This window comes from Gymnodraco acuticeps, unplaced genomic scaffold (genome assembly GCF_902827175.1).
Source record: "Gymnodraco acuticeps unplaced genomic scaffold, fGymAcu1.1, whole genome shotgun sequence".
In the NCBI taxonomy this organism is placed as follows: Eukaryota; Metazoa; Chordata; class Actinopteri; order Perciformes; family Bathydraconidae; genus Gymnodraco; species Gymnodraco acuticeps.
This window is the reverse complement of record NW_022990940.1, coordinates 3,142,093-3,164,320: the sequence shown is the minus strand read 5'-3', so window position 1 is coordinate 3,164,320 and position 22,228 is coordinate 3,142,093. Positions and strand designations below refer to the sequence as shown.

The following is a 22,228-nucleotide window of genomic DNA, read 5'->3' as shown; positions in this document are numbered from 1 at the left end:
GTTCTGACAAAAAAACATGTGATTTATTTTTGATCAGATACTGGGCGTCTCTCAGGAACCTGGTCGTGTCCCTTATGAGCTCCATGAAGTCCATCATCAGCCTGCTGTTTCTCCTCTTTCTGTTCATCGTGGTGTTTGCTCTGCTGGGGATGCAGCTTTTTGGAGGAAGGTGAGTAAAAGGACTTCTAAACATCCTCATTTCTTCAGTTATAGAGGACCGCTTTCTTTTCTGGTCATGATTGTTGATGCCTAATGTCATAGAATATCTTAAGCTACATGGATCGGGCAATGTAAGCTACACACCCTGCAAACTGAACAGCCGTTTCTTGAATGATGAAGAGGAGAGGAAATGACATGTCCAGATGAAAATAGCTCTGCTTCCTCCTCCTCTTCTTCCTCCTCCATCTTTTCTTCCTTGGTTGTATCTGACCCTGCTTTCGATCTTCCTTCCCTCTAGGTTCATCTTTGAAGATTACACTCCCACCAACTTTGACACGTTTCCAGCTTCCATCATGACAGTGTTTCAGGTTTGGCTCCCACAGATCCCCTCATTCTGCTTGCTCTCCATGACACATTGCACCCTGGGATATTTCTCACCCCAGGCGCAGATTAAACAACTCTCCTCACTCGCTCTCCACCCCCTGCCTCCGCTATCATCCCACACAACCATGCACACATATGCGCACATGAATATCAGAAACGTGAACAAATCCACATCAGATCTGCTACAAAAACCAACCGCACTGTGAAAGAGTGTTTTGATCAACACAAACAGTAATTACCTTTCTCCTTGACAATTTAAATACCATATCTTGAACGGGTTTGCATACAGGGAATATATATATAGCCTGCTCGGTGAATTTTTAGGCAGATCAAATATGAGCAACGTAATTATTTATGTGCATTTGCCTACAGATTCTGACTGGTGAGGACTGGAACGAGGTGATGTATGACGGGATTCGCTCGCAGGGTGGAGTGCGGTACGGCATGTGGTCATCAATCTACTTCATAGTGCTCACCCTGTTTGGAAACTGTATCCTTATTGACACTGTGGATTCTTTAGTAAAAGCTGTGATACTGCAGTGAGTGGTATAACAGTCCATCACAAATAAAAGTGCTGCATTCAAAGTTTGTTGTGCTTGTTCTTAACTGCTTTCATGACAGACACACTACTGAATGTCTTCTTGGCCATCGCTGTGGATAATCTGGCCAACGCACAGGAACTGACAAAGGTCTGAACAGTTTTTACCTCCGTTTTTTTAATTTAAATATATTTATCGCACACATTCAACGATGTATGTTAAATGTGCAATAATGAATAGGTTTATGCGTCCTTTAAATGTGTATTTATCTTTATCAGGATGAAGAGGAGGAGGAGGAGTTCTTCAACCAGAGATATGCCAGAGGCAGAGATGGCCTGATATCTGAGTAAGTTATTGCTTAAGAGCTAATAAAAATGAGCTTTTTAGGAAGTTCTTAGTCGTGAGTGTGGGACTGTTTCTCAGATAAACTCTCATTGGGCTGTATTTGTCACGACTCCTCAAATTGTTTTGTGTTTTTGCAGCAGATGCAAGTAGTGAATTCAAACTCGATGCTTGTGGGAGAACTGGTGGTGATCCTGAATTTGATCATCATGCTGCTTCTATGAAAAAGTGTCAAAATCAATTAGGGGTAACAAATAAGATCAATATTTATGTCAGTGTTTGTGGGCTCTCTGGGAACCAGTAGGTGTAACTGAGGAATGCTCAATCTGCTCTTCAGTGCCTCCAGGTGCATGGTGAATGAAAGGCTTGTTTGAGGCATTGATGACATAACTCTGAATGGTTATTGCTTGTGCCTGATTTAGAAGCATGACCTCTGAGACTGGTTTTGCAGCATATATGAAACTCCTTCTGTCACAGTCTTGGCCTGCGAGCGGTAATGGGCAGCCTCTCTTGTTGTAAATTCTTCACTGACCTCCCGCTCCTCCTGATGACCTGGTGGCTTTCCCACAGGTCTAATAATCCAGTAAGTCATGAGGAGGGCAGGAGGAAGTTTTCAAATATCTTTGGGAACAGTTAGAAGTCTCAGTGTGTCACTTTACTGGGAGGAGGCACACTTTGGAGTTTGTGTGTCAAATGATGACTAAGAATCCCTTCTTGGTATGACTCTGTGTCCTCAGTGTCACCACACTGACAATGGAGGAGCTGTTAATACTAGAGTACATGTCGCATCAGCGGCATTACTAACGCAGAGTGACCCATTCTTAAACACTGATTACTAAAGAGGATGTGAGTGTACTGCAGGGACATTAAGCTTGATTAGGACTCCGATCATGATTTAACATGTTTTACACCATTAACTACACATTCTGAGTATTTCCATTTGTGGACAGAACCATATGAAAATCAACTTGCAGAAACTAACTTGAAATAAGAAATTAGTGGCAGTGTTTTTGATAAGTCTCTGTGATTGTTTTAACCTTTATTAAGTGTTTAAAGTCTCTGAAAGCTGGTAATAATATAAATGTTTACACGATTGGTTAGTTTTAGTCAGTAAAATCCCGGCTGAAATTATGGTGCATCCTTCAAACTCTCATGAAACTCATGAAATCATGTAGTAATGATGAAAAAGTAGCATATTTCCTAACAAAATGACAAATTGCATTACAGACAAAGTAAAACAAGTTGGCACTATTTAACTCTATTTAACTTAAAAAGTTAAAACACATGCAAATAATCACCATACCTACAACGACAGTCAGCTGTGACACTGAATGTATCATTTGTCTGTTACATATTTGAATGTTAGTCTTGTACTTGTTGCAGCTATCAAGATGCTATTTCTGATGTGTATTACAGTGTTTTGCTGCTTCCATCACGTTGTCCTGTTTTATGACTGTTATGTGGCACTGACCAACATGTTGTGTATTTTGACGCTCTGTCAACTTCTGAACCAATTTGAACCCTTAATTGACAAACCTATTTAATGGTAACGGCCAAACAAAAATGAAAGCTTCCAGATATTATGAATCTTAAACAATTGATTATAGTCCCTTCTGGGATAGCTGGATAACTTCACATACACCTTTTTATACACACATTTTGTTCTGTGTCACGACAAATGTTCTGTGTATGTTGTAAAACACTAATGTCTTGTTTTCAAATAATCACTCATTGATTACACGGACAACAAAAGAATCTGAACACCAGTAAGTATACGTGTATGCATCTCTGTCTCACAGAACTCCTCCCTTAAGTTTTCATACTCAATTTGTGAGATTCTTTTCCACACTAATTCCTGCACTTTATCTTTTTGGTTCTTGTGGTTTTTGGTTCTTTTTATCTGTCCCTACCTCTCAGGTATCTTCATTTTTTTATTTTTTGGATGTATTTGTAGTTTTTAGCTTGAAGTAATTTGCATATTTCTCCATGGGATTCTTTTTTTGTTACTGATTTACTAACATTATAAATCCATAGAAAAGGTCTGTCCTTTTCTTGCAACTTTTATTTGATTTGTTTGAGTTTTTTTTTATCAAACTGGTATGCTAAATGGACACAAGTCTTGATGTTGCTTGTCACCAATTCCTCAATTGTTGCCTGTTGCTGCCTCATACTAATATGAAATACATTGATGTCCTTAGTGGGAGGAGAAGACCCTACCTATACAGGAAACGAGCCATCCACCGAGGCAGACCTAACTTCCCAGAGGAGCCCGAGGAGAGGCCGGGGCCCCCAGAAGAACAGCCCCTCAAGGGCCCCAATGCCTTCGTCAGCCGCCGCGAGAGGAGGAGGAAAGTCCACATGTCGGTGTGGGAGCAGAGAGCCAATCAGCTGCGGAAACGTCGCCAGGTGGCCAGCAGAGAGGAGCTTTTTGCAGGCCCTACTGAGGACACAGAGGAGACTCCCGCCGTCCCCCTCCCCGCCCCCGAGGCCACCCCGGGTCAACTGCCCGAGTCTGTGGGGATGCCCATCCCAGAATCCCCGATGTCCGTCACCATTGCCATCCCCGAGCCCCTGGCGTCAGAGCCTCTGGCTAACCTGAGCGAGGAGAAAACAGGAGGAGGTAACCACCGGGCGGCAGGCGGGGGCCGGCACAGGATGGCCCGGAAGTTCAGACCCAGTCAGGGGGGGGAGGACGGGGCCCGGCACAGGAGGCACCGTCACCGCGACGCTCGCCCTGAAGCCAAGAGTCTGGACTGCACCGTGTCGCCTCACGAGGTGCCGCTGGTCAAACGGTCCCACAGCCAGGAGGGGGTCCTGGACGAGAAGGAGGAGAGGGACGACAGAGAGGGGGCAGAGAGAGCAGAGGAAGAGGAAGGGTCCGTCCAAGAGGATGGGGGAACATGCATCATCAACCCATACGCAGAAGTTGGAGAAGAGTGTCAAGGGTAAGGAGGCTTTCATGTGTTTCTTTAGCATTTGTTTATAAGTGTTTTTTATCCATTGTCTTGTTGACAGTAATTATCTGGTACAGACTATTTTAACTGGAACGTGACTGAGTATTTGTACTTAGCACAAGGTTTAGATGAGCCTGAAGGTAATGTGGTTTAAAAAATGTTTTAAGACAAATTATAACAATTGTGAAATAGATAATATGACATTTGTCTTGGTTCTTGAATAGGGATACTACACCCCACTATATAGGTGAGATTTCAGTAAGAATTGGTTGACATATGGAGATGACTATCTATAGTGACATGCTGCTTGCTAAACATCTTTGGGGAGGATTAACATCTTGATCAAAATGCATGTTAAAGTGTAAAGAAGATAAAGATAGAAATGCAGCACAGCGCTTTTACACGGTTCTTTCTACAGGGACGATTCCCGTGTCATCAAATATTGATGTGTTCTTCCCCATTTCAGAGAAACTGCTGACCCTCCCCAGTGTGAGCAGCTGCTGGAGCGTCCCTGGTCAGAGCAGGGTGACGGAGAGCACACAGACCAAACCCTCCCAGTGGAGCCCGCCCTAGAGGCCACAGAGTTCAGTGTGAGGACCATCGAGTCTGAGAGCCGCCAGGTCTCCATCAAGCGTGCCAAATCCAACCCGGCGGAAAGCGTGGCCATCGAAATGTCTGCACAACCGCTGCTGGAGCTCAGGCCCATGACAGGTAGCTGTGATCACTCCTCACGGCACTCACGCTGCTTTACTGGGCATCATAAAGTGGGATTTAGTGTCGGTATCACTACGGATCACTGTGTAGGTGTTTGACATCTGAGAAGAGTGCCATTGTTTTTTCTTGATGAATCCATTGTGCCGGTGACTCACATTGTTCTTTCTTTATCATAGCTGTCCAAGCACTTTATTCTCTGCTCTTGCACCTTTGTCTGCATTTTAGTGAACAGCAAAGAGTTGGAGGCGTACAATTCTGAACAGACATACAAAGAGAACGATACCGAGGATGAAGAGGACGACGACGACGAGGAGGAGGATGATGATGATGAGGATGAGGAGGAGGAGATGGAGGAACCTCTGACTCCTCCCAAACCTGTAGCTCCAGACAGCATGTTCATCTTCAAGGCCTCCAACCCGTAAGATGCTACAGACTCCACTAAATCACTGAGTATCACATGATGTGCTGGAGTGTTTGCTTCCTCTTTGTGTGCGCACAACATTCTTACATCTCCCCCCTTCGTTGATACGCAGCATCAGGAGGATCTGTCACTATATGGTCTCTTTGCGCTACTTTGAGATGACCATCCTCCTGGTGATCGTGGCGAGCAGCATATCACTGGCTGCTGAGGACCCTGTGTGCACCAACTCCGACAGAAACAAGGTGAGATCAGAATACAGCCTCCTAAAGAAGCTATTGTTTTATTCATGATCTACATTTAGATGTGGGATGATCAATTGCATGTAGGAAGAAAACGTTTTACTGGTCTCTTTTAGGAGTGCATTTTAGTACTTTTACACTGAAGGACGGGGTTTGGGAGCATTTGGCAAATGAAAATGTAACCTCACAAAACATTTGAATTTTTAACCTACAAATGGTCAAAATGTAGCATTTAAATGTAATAGACGGGGTCATTTGAATATTCAATACTAGCCTGGCAATTATCTGACCATATTACATGGAAAATGGAGGAGAAAGCCGTTTGATTCTTTATTTTCGAAGACTAAATCTAAACTCTAAAATGATCATTTAAATTTGAGAAAAAAAAAAATAAAGTTTGAATATTTTGAGATGCGTTATTTAAGTTGACAGTTGACACAGGAAGTGGGAAATGTCTGGATGTTGATGCTTTCTGACTTTCTGAAAGACGCCTTAAAAACTCAGTGGATACAGTGGATGTCTATTCGTTAATTTCATTTGGTTTTATACTTCTTTAACTAATAAGAAGTTTGTGAGCACTTATTGACTTGTATTGACTTAACACCAGAGCAGTCTGATGTTAATACACTGACCGCTGCCGCTATTATTGTTTTGTTATATTGTTTCTTTGTTTTCTTTCTTTTTGGCTTTGTTTTTGTTTTTGTTTTGTTTGTCTACCCTCCCTCCCAAATGTAAAGCGTCTTTGGGTTCAAGAAAAGCGCTATAGAAATAAAATGTATTATTATTATTATTAATAAATGAATTACTGACCAAGTGTTAATCCATCTATCCTCCAGGAAGCAAATCTTTCCATATAACACTGGAAAAAAAGACAGAGAGACACAAATTACTCACTCTGAAACACAAATGACCATTTTCAGGTTTACTGTTTGATCTCAATTCAACTTAACACTGTGTCAGCAACAATGTGTGGTGACACTTTGGTTTCACACACATTCTACTTGAGAAATAGCTGGGCACTTTGTTTTTCACAACTCCCTGTCACTGCAAGTGTCAAGAGTAACCAAATAAACACAGTGTAGTCATTTCTAAACTTTAATATCAGAGAGTAAAGATCTACTAAGGGCACTTAAAATGACATTAAAAGGTTTCACACCATCGACTGGATTGACTAAATTCCCATATGTGCTGCAGCAAACCTTGACTTGAAATATGTACTGCTCTTGAAGAAGTACAGAGACAGACTCAACACCTCCTGAAAATATAAACGGACGCTATTCTGATCAAATGTACAAGTAAAAAGTAGGAGCGGCTCACGACCACTAAAAGCTGAATTAAAATGTGGTTGTTGTAACAGCTCAAGACAGATCTTGGGAAACAGAAATAAAATAGTATAACATCTGTTTCTATCATTTGCTGTTAACGTGAAAAGTGTGCTGATTTACATGCTGTGACAATACGTATGCGGTACATACATGTAGAGTATGTATCCTCAGAATCAATAACCTTTTATTTGTATTTACATTTTTGGGTACATTTTCCAGGTCCTCCGTTATTTCGACTACGTGTTCACTGGAGTGTTCACCTTTGAAATGATCATCAAGGTCAGCCACTGAAGCATCTCTTTTCTCCATGTATATTACACAAATCCTGAAGAATATGACGTTCTCCAAATGTTCTGTCCCTGTGTGTATTCAGTCTTTTCACCTGACATGTCCCTGTGGGTGTTTGTCCTTCAGATGATAGACCAGGGTCTCATTCTGCACGATGGCTCTTATTTCCGAGATATGTGGAACATCCTGGATTTCATCGTGGTGGTGGGAGCTCTGATTGCTTTTGCTTTAACGTGAGTCACAACAGTATATAGCCTGCCGATGACTAATGACTGTCTCACTGCGGCAATTCCTTTTCTAAACATACAGTATGGTTATTTACCACATTCCCCCAAAGATGCCCTTTTGTAGCTTCAAAAACAAATGTTGCTACAGTTAAAAACTGCAACTATAGAAGCATGCATGGCCCTCTGAAGTGGGTTACTCAGATTGAAATGTCGCCATGAGCCTATAACATGAGGAAAAAGTACATTTCTGTGTATCTTTGCGCTATACATGGGTGGAGTGTGAAGCTAAAAAGCCTTTTCAATATTTATACGTGTCGTAGTTCTAAGCATGAGTGTGCCAAATAACCTCCTGTGCCTCTGGTTGTACTGTAGAGAATTGTACTGTATGTTAATTTCTCCGTTGTGAATATTGCTGTGATGCTCCAAGCTTTGCTCACAGTGAATCTCTCTTTATGCCTCAATCTTTCTCTGTTGTTCCTGTGGATTTTATCACTGTTGGGGCTACCAGGAATGTGATGGGGTCAGTCGCACTAAATGTTCGCATCTCTCACCATCTTATGTATATCTCTCTTTTTTATCTATGTGATTTTTCCTTTTGCATTCAGTATGTTTTTGTTTTTTTTGTTATGTCTTTTTAATCTCACCAAACTGCAGAGCCAGACAGGTAACAGGTAACAGCTTTGATCATTTGGGCACGCTAATATATAATTACGTAATGCTGTCCCTTAATTACGTGTAAACATCAAGTGTGGCTATACACACCCGGGTGCAAATAGCTTTGTTGACTATAGTCACCCGCAAATAACATCTGCCTTAACAAATGGGACCCTCAAGTCAGGACCTTTTTGCTACTGTAATCAATTAAAGATACACATTTCAAAGTGATCAAAACGTCCCCCCCTGCCACCTGCTGGTCTCTGTACAAACACAGTCAAGGTTGTGTGTTTCATTGTTTTTTTGATATGCACCTTTTTCTTTGACTATGTTTTTATTTTTCACCGTTTTTGATTGTGTGTGAGCCATTATGTCCATGTGCATGACTTTGAGTTCACAGCTTTGTTCCTGAGTGCTGTATTTCACTGTCCACAGAAACAACAAAGGCAGAGACATCAAGACAATCAAGTCTCTCCGAGTGTTGAGAGTTCTGCGACCTCTTAAAACCATCAAGAGGCTTCCTAAACTCAAGGTGCGATGTTAACATCTGCAGGAAATCTCTATTTTATTCTTGGTGTTATTTGACAGATCTCTGAAAGATTGATATCGCTTTGCCATTCCTCTTTTCTTTCTTCTCCACAGGCTGTTTTCGACTGTGTGGTCACATCTCTGAAGAACGTCTTCAACATCCTCATCGTGTATCAGCTCTTCATGTTCATCTTCGCCGTGATCGCCGTGCAGCTCTTCAAGGGGAAGTTCTTCTACTGCAACGACAGCTCCATGAATTCAGAGAAGGAATGCCAGTAAGTGCACATATCCAAACTACTGGTGGTAGAAGGAAGCAAACCTTTTAACCAAAACAATGATACCACAAAGTTGAAATTAGATAAATAAACATCCTGTTCAAACTTTTGCTGTGAAAGTGCATAATTATTAACATCATGCATTAACACTTTAATGTTGCAGCTGGAAATACTATATATACTGCACTATATTGCACTTTATATACAAAAAAAACACTTAAATGAAATAACCTTTAAGTAAAGTTACAATGGAAAGGTAACTCCCTAACAACCCAAAGAGCAGAAGCATCACCCTGTAAGAATTCAAGGTAACGATGATAAAGAAATATAATTTTGGTGGTAAACTATTTCTTCTATTTCTACCACTACAACATTTCCGTCATTTTAGGGCAATAAAGAAACCCTCCACAAATGTCTCGCGACACAGAGGCTCATTATTTATATACTGTGCCCCCTAGATCCCCAGATTCAACAGCTAAAAGTATTTTCACAAAACAAAAGCTTAAATACCTTTCTCTTCGTCCAACATGCTGGTTTAGTAAGTGGATTAAATGAAGCAATGACCTCTGACCGCTCTTCTCCCTACAGAGGCTACTACATCGACTACAGCCGAGACAAAAAGGAGATGAAGAGAAGAGAGTGGAAGAGACACGAGTTTCACTACGACAACGTCTGCTGGGCCCTCCTCACACTCTTCACTGTCTCAACTGGAGAGGGATGGCCTCAGTAAGTGGACTTTCCATTGGTACCTCAGTCATTCTGGCTGTTAAAGCCTAAAACAGATACATGATTTTCCTCCCATCTTTTTCTCCCTGCTAGGATCCTGCAGCACTCCACCGATGTGACAGAGGATAGCATGGGGCCGAGTCGGGGGAACCGCATGGAGATGTCTGTTTTCTACGTGGTTTACTTTGTGGTCTTCCCGTTCTTCTTCGTCAACATCTTTGTGGCTCTGATCATCATCACCTTCCAGGAGCAGGGGGATAAGATGATTCAAGAGTGCAGTCTGGAGAAGAACGAGGTGTGCCACAGTGAAATACATACACACCCACATGGTTACATTCACACGTTTTCATTCATGTCTGTTTTGTTCATTATCTGTCCATCAGAGGGCTTGCATAGACTTTGCCATCAGCGCCAAGCCGATGACCCGCTACATGCCGCAGAACAGACAAACCTTCCAGTACAGACTGTGGCACTTTGTCGCGTCGCCCTCCTTCGAGTACACCGTGCTCGTCATGATCGCGCTCAACACTGTGGTGCTCATGATGAAGGTAAAGCAGTACAGCTGGATTAATACTGGAAAGTTATATAGTTAAAATGACCTTGTGTTCGTCATATTTGTATATTGAAGTGCTCAAAACTGTGAGTTAGAGATAAGAAAACCAATCAACATTTACTCCAAGTTCCAGTCTTGCTGTATACGAATTGAAAAGCTAGAGGTGTGAAGACTTCAACACTTACTTTCATAATAAAAGTCAACTTTGCTTGCTTGCCGTTTTATATGCTTTTAAGTGGAACTGCAACAATAGGAACTGTTCAGTTTGCAAAAAAACAAGAATTTATTACAGCTTTTTTCATTTTGTAATGTTAAATAGTTACTTTAAAGACTTTTATTCTAAATATATATATTTTTTTGTACTTGCTGATCCACATGAAAATACTTAAACATTGATGAAGACATGAACCCGTGACCTTCTTTTTCAGCACCACTCGGCCCCGACAGCCTACGACATGGTCCTAAAGCACCTCAACACGGCCTTCACTGTCCTCTTCTCTTTGGAGTGTATACTCAAGATCATGGCATTTGGTTTGGTGGTGAGAATGAACACAACAAGAGATGAATCAAAGACAGGAGCAGATCACCTCTATCTATCTAGCTCCACTGATAAAGACTCAAGAAAAAAACGCAAGATTTTAGATCAAAGTAAAGGTGGGAGTGGGACAACACATGTTGTGTGTGATTGGACAAAAGTCCCTTCTTTGTAACATATTTGTCTTGAGTTTTTTTTCTGCAAAGCTTTTGACAACAATAAGAAAATAAAAAAACATTATGGAATCAATACATACAGGAAAGGTGTGAAGTATGTAATGAAAAAAAATACAATCAAACATAAAAATAATAATACCCAAGTCCCTTTTGATATCATTTGCTGGGACAAAGTTTTTTCTCTGTAAAATGTGTAGCCTAAAATACTGTGTCTAATTCTCCGGGCTGCTACGATTTCTTTTTCTGCAGAACTACTTTCGAGATACTTGGAATATTTTTGATTTCATCACTGTTCTTGGCAGCATCAGTGAGATAATTGTGGATTTACAGGTAAGATACTGCCAAGACACTATTTGATTTTCACAATGTTCTGACCCGAAGGAAAAGGCACAAATATCCAGCATTTGATTTAGCATTCTCTCTTTCCAAGTATCCCTCATGTGTTACGATCCCTGCCTCCAGACAAAACTTAAGTCATGTTGTGATGAATTTCGCCATCTGTTTTTCACCTCCTGTCTCTCCCTTCTTTCTGCCACTCTCTCCCTCTCTCCTTCCACCCGTGCGTCAGTCGTTGAACACCATCAACATGAGTTTCTTGAAGCTATTCCGAGCAGCCAGGTTGATCAAGCTGCTGAGACAGGGTTACACCATCCGCATTCTGCTGTGGACCTTCGTACAGTCTTTCAAGGTCGGACTCTTTACAATCTCACCGACAGTAATGTTTTCAAGGCAACATCACTATTATTTGAGACAAGTTTGAATAAATTGTTGATTTTTTTTGTTATTCCCCAACAGGCTCTTCCTTATGTCTGCCTTCTCATTGCGATGCTTTTCTTCATATATGCCATCATTGGAATGCAGGTATTCTTCACTAATATTTTCAGAAACAACACACGTATAATTAAACAAAAAACATATATGTATTTAAGGCTCTCAGTTGAGCACATAGTTACGTACAGGGCTTCAAGTACAATTCTAGGAAACAAATGCAGACTGAATTTGCATATAATTCTTTCTTTATCATGTTATATTGAATTGTAGCTGTATTGTTGGCATTTTTGTAAGCTTGTTGGATGCATTCTTTTATTTGATGTTCTTTATATTATATGAAATCATTTGAACCACTTGTTTAAATAATTGATTACTTTGTTGATTTGGTACATTTGTTTATTTATGGACCCCAGGGAATATTACAACTGTTATGGCAGAAGCTTTTTGTGTATTCAATTGTATCGCATTGTTAAAATATTAGACCAATCATTCCCCAAAAACCTGGCACATCATATTCCTAGCAAAATACAAAACCAATGTTGGTCCAATAAAATAAACAGAAGCGGTTTTCTGCAGGTGTTTGGAAACATCAAGCTGAACGATGAGAGTCACATCAATCAACACAACAATTTTAAGACCTTTTTCGGTGCGCTGATGCTGCTTTTCAGGTAGGATTTTCAAGAAAAACCTTTCAAGCCTCAATGCCTTTCATTTCAACCTTCTTTAATGTGTTTATTTCTAGAAAATGGCTTTTAATTTGATGTCAACTCTGTGTTTGTTTGTGTTTTGAACCACCAGGAGTGCCACGGGGGGAGTCCTGGCAGGAGATCATGCTTTCGTGTCTGTCGGGTCGGGAGTGTGAGCCGGACTCCTCCATCCCCCCCCTCATGACGTTCTCGGACCACGAGGGGGGGTGTGGGACGGACTTCGCTTACTGCTACTTCGTCTCATTCATCTTCTTCAGCTCATTTCTGGTCAGGGCTCAACTAAAGAAACACCCGGCTAATGTATTTGTCGATTTCTCCGCTGTCTTTACACTTTCTTTATGTCCCTTTTTTAAAGATGCTGAATCTGTTTGTGGCTGTGATCATGGATAACTTTGAGTACCTGACGCGAGACTCCTCTATCCTGGGTCCACATCACCTCGATGAGTTTGTTCGCATCTGGGGGGAGTACGATCGCCTGGCGTGGTGAGACTCGATCTTATAGCCGCTGCATGTTCACTTCATCAGCATCCATGTTCTATCTTCATCCAGCAGAGGGCTGTCAAAGTGTTTGAAACACATTCTTCACTTGCAATGAGTTGTCGGTACAAGTTGATCTGATTCAAGTCTGTAAGAGCAATTTCACTGTGCTGAAAAAAGAACAAAATGTTTGTACCCTGTTAATAAATCTGAGTGTTGTGCTACTTGTTATTAACCCCTCCACCTTGTGCTTCTGTTTCTCCGTTGCCCCCCCCTCACTTATCACTATGAAGCGGTCGTATCCACTATACTGCCATGTATGAGACGTTTAATACACATGTCACCAGCCCCTGGGCCTGGGAAAGAAATGTCCTGCTTAAGATCGCCTACAAGGTACTGAAATATATACATTTTTTCCACACCACACACACACACACACACACACACACACATACACACACACACCACACACACACACACACACACACACACACACACAAGCTTCTCCTACCTCTCTATTTGTGACAGGTATTTGGTGTGGATTATTCCGGGTGTTAGGGCTAGATTAAATGAAAACTCAAATAAATACTGTATGATGAGAAAAGAGCAGGTGGGTTATAGTGAACATGCCAACAGACTTTGTTAAGTCAAGGGTAATAACATTGGAGATTCAGTATCATTAAAATCTTAATGATTTATTTTTGAAAAAACAACTACAGATAATTGCCTGATTTACAGAAGTTGTTCAGCTGATACAACCATTTCAAATGTGGCTACAACTATTAAACATTAAGGGAAATGTAAAAATAATACTTTTTTGTGGTATTTTTTAACTGAAAACACAGAAAATATATAAATAATGAATGAATCTCCTTTGTCTCCTCTCGTCCCCTCATTGTCTGTCAGAGGTTGGTGTTGATGAAACATGCCTGTGGACGAGGACATGAGCGTCCACTTCACCTCCACCCTGATGTCGCTCATCCGTACAGCTTTGGACATCAAAATAGCGAGAGGTCAGAAGCACTGACTGACATGTCCTGGCTGTGATACGGCAAATAGGCGTCCCAACTACGCATTGTTTGGATTTTTCTTTATTTGTGGATTATGTTTTTGATAATAGATACGTTATTGGCCTTAAAAGATGACCATAAATAGTTAAAATGTTCAAAATGATTTAAACAATCCAAAACTAAAAGTATTACTTTTTGATTATTTAAAAGTGATGGTCGAGTTATATGTTTATTATTACAAGCCAATCCTTACAAGTGAGAAAGGTATGAGTTAGTTAGTTAGTTATTTGTATCTGATATTTGATAGTAATGAGTAGTTAGTTGGTTAATAATTAGTAAAGTTACATTCAGTTAGTTAGTGGTAGTTTATAAGTTATTAATTAGTTATTTAACCGTGAGTAAGAATTGGATGCTTTTCATATGTGATGTTGGTTTTCATACATGACATCAAACTATTTTTATATGTGAAGAATTGCATTCCGCATGTGATATTCATGAGTGCAACTGAATGTGGATCTTTGTCCCAGGCGGTGAGGACCGCATCGCTCTGGACAGTGAACTGCAGAAAGAGGTCAGCATCATTTGGCCTTATCTACCGCAGAAGAACCTGGACCTTATGGTACCGATCAACAAAGGTCTGGCTCTCACTGTGGAGGGAACACTGAATGTGATGCTGCGAGCCCAGCAGTAAACAGTTAATGTAGCGTGTCTGCCCTCACAGATACGGACATGATCGGTGGGGAAGATCTACGCCTCCATGATTGATAATGGACTACTTCAAACTGAACAAAGCCAAGAAGCTCAGGCAGCAACTCGAGGCTCAGGTCTGCTCTGCATGCGGTGTTCCACTTCCTGCTCTGTTTTTAGTTATATAGTTCCAAGAAAATAGATAACTTAATACATGTTCAAAGAGAGGAGAACATCTAAAACGTTACCTGATCTTTCACATGATCTGTTATAATGTATTTTTGATGTACTACTTTCCAGTAAGATGGCACATATGTTATCCATAATGTGATCAATTACTATAGCACAAACAAAAAAACATAGCAACAATAAGCTTTGTAACCTTTCATTTAAGGATCAACACATAGACATTAAAATGAAAAATGCATTGGAAACAAAGGATTCATTGTTCACTTTTCTAGCAGTGGTCATAAAACATGTGTAATATTACTCTTTACAAGTTTTTCAATATCTTTACCAATATCCATTCAATATAATGCAAATACATTAAATAGGTTTGTGGTTACCAACATGTGTCTTCTTGTAATTATATCTTACTTTGGTGTAAGTGTTCATTTGTACACTTTTTTAAACCAATTTCAGTATTTTTTTATTGACATATTTGCACTTTTGTAATGTTTGAGCAATCTCTGACACAAGCATTTTCTTTGGGATTAAAAAATGTAATTTCTCACCAAACAGATCTACAGTATGTGCATAGAGGTAAACATGGAAATATGTAGTATTGTCTTTGGAGGGCAGAGTACTCAATCCTCTTTGACCGCTTTGGCAAAGGAGCCCTCTGTGGTAACTTTATAAACTACATTTATTTAATTGCTGTGTTTCTGTTTCCTCATTTTAGAAGAGTAGCCTAATCTTCAAGCGCCTGGATGCCTCCACGCTTCCTGAAGACATTCTGTCCAACACCCAGACGCTGCCGATAATGGCCCACAGCGCTGGCTCCGCTCTGTGAGTCCAAGCATTTTTGCCTTTGTGTTATATTTGTACTTTGTTTGTATTTCTGTGTTTTTCTTTACTGTTTCTCTCCGTAACAAAACAGGACCAGAGGAGGCTTGTTGGCTCTGAGCCCCATCTCACCTGAGGAGCTGTTTCTGCAGCCCATCGGCTCTGACACTGATGTCAACCAACAGCAGGATCTGGTGAGGGAAATGAGATTACAGCCATTAACACCACAACCACGTCTTAGACCAGTGGTTCCTAACCTTTTATACCTGTGATCCATTAAAACAAAGCCTTGTGTGCATGTCACAGGTTGCCTAAGTGTAGGGTTGTGCGAACAAACGTATCATCCTAAACAGCCCTATTACGATAGCTGAGCTTTGTTTAGCCTCCCAGTGGCAACAGGGCTCTGTTTGGATTGATTCTTTAAAGTGAAATGCTTATGGAGAAAAGAACATTTTAGCTTTTCTAAGCAGCTGTTGGTGAGTTATTGTTCTGACTGTGGTATACTGTGTTTTAATCATGTTGCTCAACTTTGTGTCACTCTCCTCTGCGTGCCTTGCAGAGCACGGTATGCTGCTCATGTCTTTAGGTCCTGGAGAGGTTGGATTAGTAAAGGCAGATTGTCCAACCTGTTGCTGTCTTGCTGTGTCTATGCTGTCTGGTTTTTACTGGCCTGCTAGATGAATGATATGAAATGGTTTGGAAATACGCACATGTTAGTGTTTGTTCTTGCAGAGGAATGTGTTTCCCTCTTGAGACAGATGTTGTCTGGCTTGTTTGTGTAGCTATGAAGACCTCAACGTGCATGACTGAATGTTACTTCCCAACTGGAATATGGCCTCCATCTTTCCCTGTCAACTGTTTTGTTGATTGTCTTTTCCGCTTCGCTCTTCTCCACTGTTCCTCCTTGAATTCACTTTTCCTGTTGCTAGTTGTTTAATCTGTCCGTTTTTTGGCTGGAATAGCTTCTGATTGGATGGTGATAAGATCAGATGACCCTCAGTGATGAAATGGCTTGTCTGCCTCCTCTCACCTGAACTAGACTCCATATTTAGAGGCGGTCCTAGCGGACGGGCTCTCATTGGTGTCTCTCCTTGCCCTCCTCTCTTCTTGTTTCTATACTCACTTAGGTGGGCGAGTGCAGTAGGGGGATTGGAATCCCCACAGGAGCTTCCCATAGGGAGGGGTCTGTGTGTCTGGCTGTACGATTGCGGGTACAAACATCTTCCATGACATGGCCTCGCTCGCTGGAGATCTTGAGAACGTCAGTGGCTGCATGGGCTCTGAGTCAAAGTTGTTCTGTTCTTTATTATGCCAAGAGTTATTAAACCACTAGAGTCTGGGCTTGTCTTTTGCTACTTCTGGAGTCTGATAAAGGTTCAAATGAATTGTTAAGAACTGGGTTTGATCTTTACCATTAGCTTGCTCATCTCCTGAATTGAGAAAAAATGAACCTTCTAGTCTATTTGTATGCACTGTTTTCATGCACTGATTCAAGCATGTTTTTGTATGCAATGGTCCGCTTGTTTGTGTATTAAATAATCAGAATGTTATTAAAGATGTTTTCTTTGTGTACGTTGCTTTTGCTTGTTTTTACAAACAGACGGAGGTTGCAGGTGGCTCCATGAAGCGTTCAGTGTCCACTGTTGCCGATCAGCGGGTGACCGGTCTTTGGGAGGAAGAGCAAAGTCCTGCCAGACTTTATCGACCTCGACACAAGAGCTACAAAGCTGCTGGTTAGTCTGAACACCTGTATGCCATGAAGTGTCTTTTCTCCCACAATTTGCAATCATGAAGTACTGTTGAAAACATGCAGGAGAGATCCCACTGCAGAACCAATAGCAACCACTTTAACCGGCTGTTTGTATTGTAGTTTCTCGGTCAGAGCACTGGCATCAGGGCGACAGGGAGCGCGGCCGGTCTAAGGAGCGCTGTCACCTCCTGTCGGATGTGTCTCGTGGAAACTCTGAGGAAAGAAGATTGCAGGCCTCACGGTCCTCTAGTGGAGAGAGAGCACACCCCAAAGATAAACAGGTGAGTCAGAACTAACTGAGTCAGGGACTAAAGTGAGTCAAATGAAAAAGTAATTACTAAATTGCACCCTTGTGTTTTCTTTAATCGGTTATCAGTTACAGAAATTAAATGTTAAAAAAATGTTGAGCAAATATAAGGCAAAACAATAATAACTAATTGAAAGATGAATAGGAAAAATCACACGGGTTGTTTGGTGTAGCATTTGAGGAAATGTAAAGCTTGGATTAAGTAATGTCCAGAAAGGGACGCATCATTTAAAACAAATGAAGTAGAACCTGAGTTTTAATAGCTTTCTTTCAAAGTAATTAATGACATCTCTTTACCATAAGGTGTCCTCCTGAGATGAAATATATAACGATCAAACAGCCCTTTACATTTTGACATGTTTAAGTCATCAAATGTCCCGCACATTTACCTTAAAGACGTTTTTTTTCCCCATGTTGTCTTTATTCTCCTCTCCAGGGCAACAGCTCGGACAGTCCGGTGCCCTCAACCTCAGAGTCCAGCACCCCCACCGGCCGATGCCCCGCAGCAAAGAGCTCTCGCCCGCACATCTCCTACTCCCCGCTGCACCCCTCTGTCGGGAAGGACGGGGATGAGCAGCGCAGCCCAGTGGCCAAGAGGCGGGGCAAAGCCAAACGGGGCACCCAAGAGAGGGTCCTAGACGACAGGCGAGGCGAAGAAGAACAAGACCCGTCCCCACTTCGCCGCTACCCCTCGGAGCCGTTCCTGGCCTCCCAGGAGGGCGAGCACAGCCCGGACCCCTCCAGACCCATGGAGACGTTGACCTTCGAGGCGGCCATGGCCTGCAGCCTGGGACGCTCAAACACAGTCAGCTCGGCCCGTCCCCGCTTGCGGACCGGCTGGCAGGTCCCCAACGGACACTTTCGAAAGCGTTTGGCACAAACAACCTCTGCTGCAGGCTGTGACCCTCTCAGTGACACGGAGGAGGACGACAGGTGCTAGGGACGGGAGGCTCAGCATGAGGGAGGAGGGGGAGACGGGGGACTGTACGACAGAGAGAAGGTTAAAGTGACTCTTTTTGCAACAGAGCCTCAAGGCCATGAACCCAAAACGAAAAGAACAATACTTCCTGAAACTGTAGTTTCCAATTCACACAGAACACTGACAATAAATAAGGTATAATTCCTGACTTGTACTTGATGATAGAGAGTAATAATACATCTGAAAATGATGCAGAAAAATAATGAATGGATCAAATTAAATCATTTGTGTTGATAGGTATTTTCATTTCTGAAGATGTTTCTAAATGATTCAGTGTTGCTCTTAAGAGTATTTAACTGTGGGGTGTGAATATGTAACTACATTTTCGTATAAATAATCCTTTTGTAAATACATTGTGATCATTAAGCCATTGCCATTTATAAGACGAGTTCAACACAACAAGCCATGACCAAGAGACGATCTGATCCAGACAATGTGGATACTAATAAATAACACTCAATAATGCTGGATTTTTTTTACAGTATGAATGAATGTGCATTGGGAGAAAACTGCCTGATTCCCCTCGTCATTTTACTTTTGGGTATTGAATAAGTTGTGAGATATGAATACAGTTATAGAATAAAATAGAAAATATGCTTATTTGTAATTTTACCCTGTTTATGTTAAACCATGCCTCCGACAAAACTCAAACCTTTCAAATGAACCTTCAAAACTGTTTTTTGGTATTTTAACAGGTTTACTCCCTTTAAATGAGACTTTCCCTACATTTATGTATTTATTACTTTTGGGGTATCTGGGTATATTTACCATGAACTGATATGAAAACAAAATGATCATTCATCTTTTCTCACCTTTTTCTTCAGTGAATATTGTATGAACCATTGCAGACGATGACTGTAGAAACACCGTAGACAGACCATGCCACATTTGCTTCACAAAATAACTTTATGCTCTTACTTATTAATAATGTACAGAGAAAATATGCTGTTTGTAACATTAAGAGAAGAAACAATAAACTATCAGTTGATGAGCTTTTAAGGTAAAGGAATCTTTGGTAATGTTCACTAAGGTTTGTGTTTTTGTTTCGTTTGCCTGAAAAAGGCAAACAATCTGTGAAACTCCTGTAACCAAAAACATGGGCAATTGTATTATAAGTTCCTGGAATGCAAATACTTTGTGGGTGTTTATGTGTACAATAGTTGTATATACAAATAAAGGTGTCCACTGTTATTGGATGTAATTCATTATTCATATTCTTCTTTTAAAAACCTTGAAATGGTCTCTCGTTGGTTCATATTTCTCAGCTGTGATACAATAAAGTACTAGCAAAATAACTTTACACAACAATGGATTACGACTGATTTGATGTCATAACATTAATTAAGAATAAATATGCTTTTTTGTGAGATACAAAATTATACAAATGTAAATAGAGAAAAATAAATAAATGATGGGGTGTGGGGTAGGGAGAACTCCCAGGAGCTCATTCAAAACCATAGCTCTCGCAAACATCTGATACCTCATGGAAATCACGAGGCTGCCTGGACAGTATGATGGCACTGGAGCCATACGCCGGTTTGGTAGTAGCCATGTTAAGCGCAGGTCGATTTAATAATCATAAGCACTAATATTGTCCACCGCCTTGTCCCTTGCAGGCAGTGTTTTACCAGACTACACACCCCCTAATTGGAAATCAGCCTTGTATCTCTATTTTAACAGCACCTTACTGTATCACAGAAAATAGATTTTCCATAAAGAATATTCCCCAAAATCAAGCTTATTCATTAATTACCAATCTTTAGCAATTATTTTCGAAACCAATTTTTTGCAAAAGCATTTATATCTTTTAAAAAATGTTTTATTATTAATGTAGTTTCATAACCAGTCGTGAAGTTAAGAAAAAAATAATAGGTTCAACTATGAATTAAGCAACAATATTACATTGGTTTCACATGTATCCGTGTTCAGCAAAAAAAACAGCTTACGGTTTTATTGTATTTTTTATGAACGTAAAACAAATACATGAGGTGGATTTTTATAATTAAAAGGGCGGGACTTGGCTCCTTCGTCTATCGACGTCAAATAAATCATCCAATCACTGCACAGAATCACACCCTTACGTCATATCCAACGGACTGATACATGTCCTCGGCTGAAGAAAGAGCTAGCAAGGAAGCAAACTGTTTAATGTTACTCACGAAATTAAAAGTCGGAAATGTCGCTACAGTCCAACACTCATGCCGCTTAGCGTTACAACCGTATCTACGGTTGAAGTAGATATTTTATAGAAAACGTTATTCTTACAAGGCTATGAGCGATACTTGTCGAGGAAGTCGTCCAGCTGGCTAGCTAAAAAGTAGCTAGCTGTCGTTCTTTGTTTTGTTTTTTAGTTGAAGGTCCGTGCAAACATGAAGATTAACTAGTTTGCTTTAACATTTAAGGTTCATATAGGAGGTTTTACTCATGTACGTAGTATATTTTCCAGTGTTTAGTTGACCTGGAATTAAATGTTTTCTGGAATATTAGACAAAACTACTATTAGCCACCGAGAGCAACTTTAGCAACACAGGTCTGATTTTTAACGTCGGGACGGGACTGGAGACACGAAGATATGGGCAACTGTCTCAAGTCTCCGACATCAGACGACATTTCTCTGCTTCATGAATCCCAGTCGGACAGGGCGAGCTTCGGCGACGGGACAGACCCGGACCTGGAGCCACCTCCGCCGTACCAGGTGAACCACTGCTAACACTTTACAGGGTATCGAGTTAACAAAATGAAAGTTCGGGGGACACTTAAAACAAATAGATTCAAGAATAATGTTATTAGTTAGTCATTAGCCTACATGTTTGTATGCAGCAGTACATGTTTGTGAAAATAGTCCCTTTGCCCGTGTTTCAGGTCTCTGGCCTTTTTTCTACCTGGAATCCATTATAGTCGGTAAACACCTGAGTAAACAAACACTTATCATATCGACCTGTCAAGAATGTCAACATTAGACAGCTGCTTTACTTGGCAGTGTATCCCTGCATATATCAGCGCTGCATGCACACAGTGAGCTGATGCAGGAGGGTGGGTTGATTGTGTGTAATTGTTGTGGTTTCTTTTGTCTTTGGCCGAGGCTATATACAGGACGATCCTGTACACAACACCAAATGGCTATATACAGGACCGTCCTGTACACAGCTCTCTGAAATGGCTATATACAGGACGGTCCTGTATATAAGGTCTCTGAAATGGCTATATACAGGACCGTCCTGTATATAGCCATTTCAGAGGGTTGTGTACAGGACGGTCCTGTATATAGCCATTTCAGAGACCTTATATACAGGACCGTCCTGTATATAGCCATTTCAGAGACCTTATATACAGGACGGTCCTGTATATAAGGTCTCTGAAATGGCTATATACAGGACCGTCCTGTATATAGCCATTTCAGAGGGTTGTGTACAGGACGGTCCTGTATATAGTCATTTGGCGTTGTGTACAGGACGGTCCTGTATATAGCCACTCTCTTTGTCTTTACTAGGAGCAG

General features: G+C 41.1%; 2 protein-coding genes across 2 annotated transcripts in view; both read left to right on the top strand.

The window, feature by feature from the left end:
• LOC117558346 (voltage-dependent R-type calcium channel subunit alpha-1E-like) overlaps window positions 1–20,024 on the top strand; it is a 49,087-nt gene extending 29,063 nt beyond the window's left edge. The window contains 37 exon segments of the mRNA XM_034234469.1: window positions 38–169; window positions 458–527; window positions 916–1,033; window positions 1,165–1,232; window positions 1,361–1,428; window positions 3,623–4,369; window positions 4,845–5,089; window positions 5,318–5,510; window positions 5,626–5,755; window positions 7,297–7,356; window positions 7,492–7,598; window positions 8,101–8,112; window positions 8,682–8,778; window positions 8,889–9,049; window positions 9,638–9,775; window positions 9,869–10,070; window positions 10,159–10,323; window positions 10,757–10,867; window positions 11,289–11,369; window positions 11,608–11,727; window positions 11,835–11,900; window positions 12,387–12,478; window positions 12,609–12,618; window positions 12,620–12,784; window positions 12,873–13,000; window positions 13,288–13,387; window positions 13,901–13,915; window positions 13,917–14,007; window positions 14,532–14,639; window positions 14,726–14,736; window positions 14,738–14,764; window positions 14,766–14,828; window positions 15,593–15,699; window positions 15,791–15,890; window positions 17,297–17,429; window positions 17,567–17,727; window positions 18,190–20,024. Coding sequence (XP_034090360.1) covers window positions 38–169; window positions 458–527; window positions 916–1,033; window positions 1,165–1,232; window positions 1,361–1,428; window positions 3,623–4,369; window positions 4,845–5,089; window positions 5,318–5,510; window positions 5,626–5,755; window positions 7,297–7,356; window positions 7,492–7,598; window positions 8,101–8,112; window positions 8,682–8,778; window positions 8,889–9,049; window positions 9,638–9,775; window positions 9,869–10,070; window positions 10,159–10,323; window positions 10,757–10,867; window positions 11,289–11,369; window positions 11,608–11,727; window positions 11,835–11,900; window positions 12,387–12,478; window positions 12,609–12,618; window positions 12,620–12,784; window positions 12,873–13,000; window positions 13,288–13,387; window positions 13,901–13,915; window positions 13,917–14,007; window positions 14,532–14,639; window positions 14,726–14,736; window positions 14,738–14,764; window positions 14,766–14,828; window positions 15,593–15,699; window positions 15,791–15,890; window positions 17,297–17,429; window positions 17,567–17,727; window positions 18,190–18,693 — 4,906 coding nt within the window. The 3' untranslated portion in view covers window positions 18,694–20,024.
• Window positions 20,025–20,819: 795 nt separating this feature from the next.
• LOC117558457 (RING finger protein 11-like) overlaps window positions 20,820–22,228 on the top strand; it is a 4,591-nt gene continuing 3,182 nt past the window's right edge. The window contains exon 1 of the mRNA XM_034234668.1: window positions 20,820–21,432. Coding sequence (XP_034090559.1) covers window positions 21,305–21,432 — 128 coding nt within the window. The 5' untranslated portion in view covers window positions 20,820–21,304. The remainder of the gene's footprint in view (window positions 21,433–22,228) is intronic.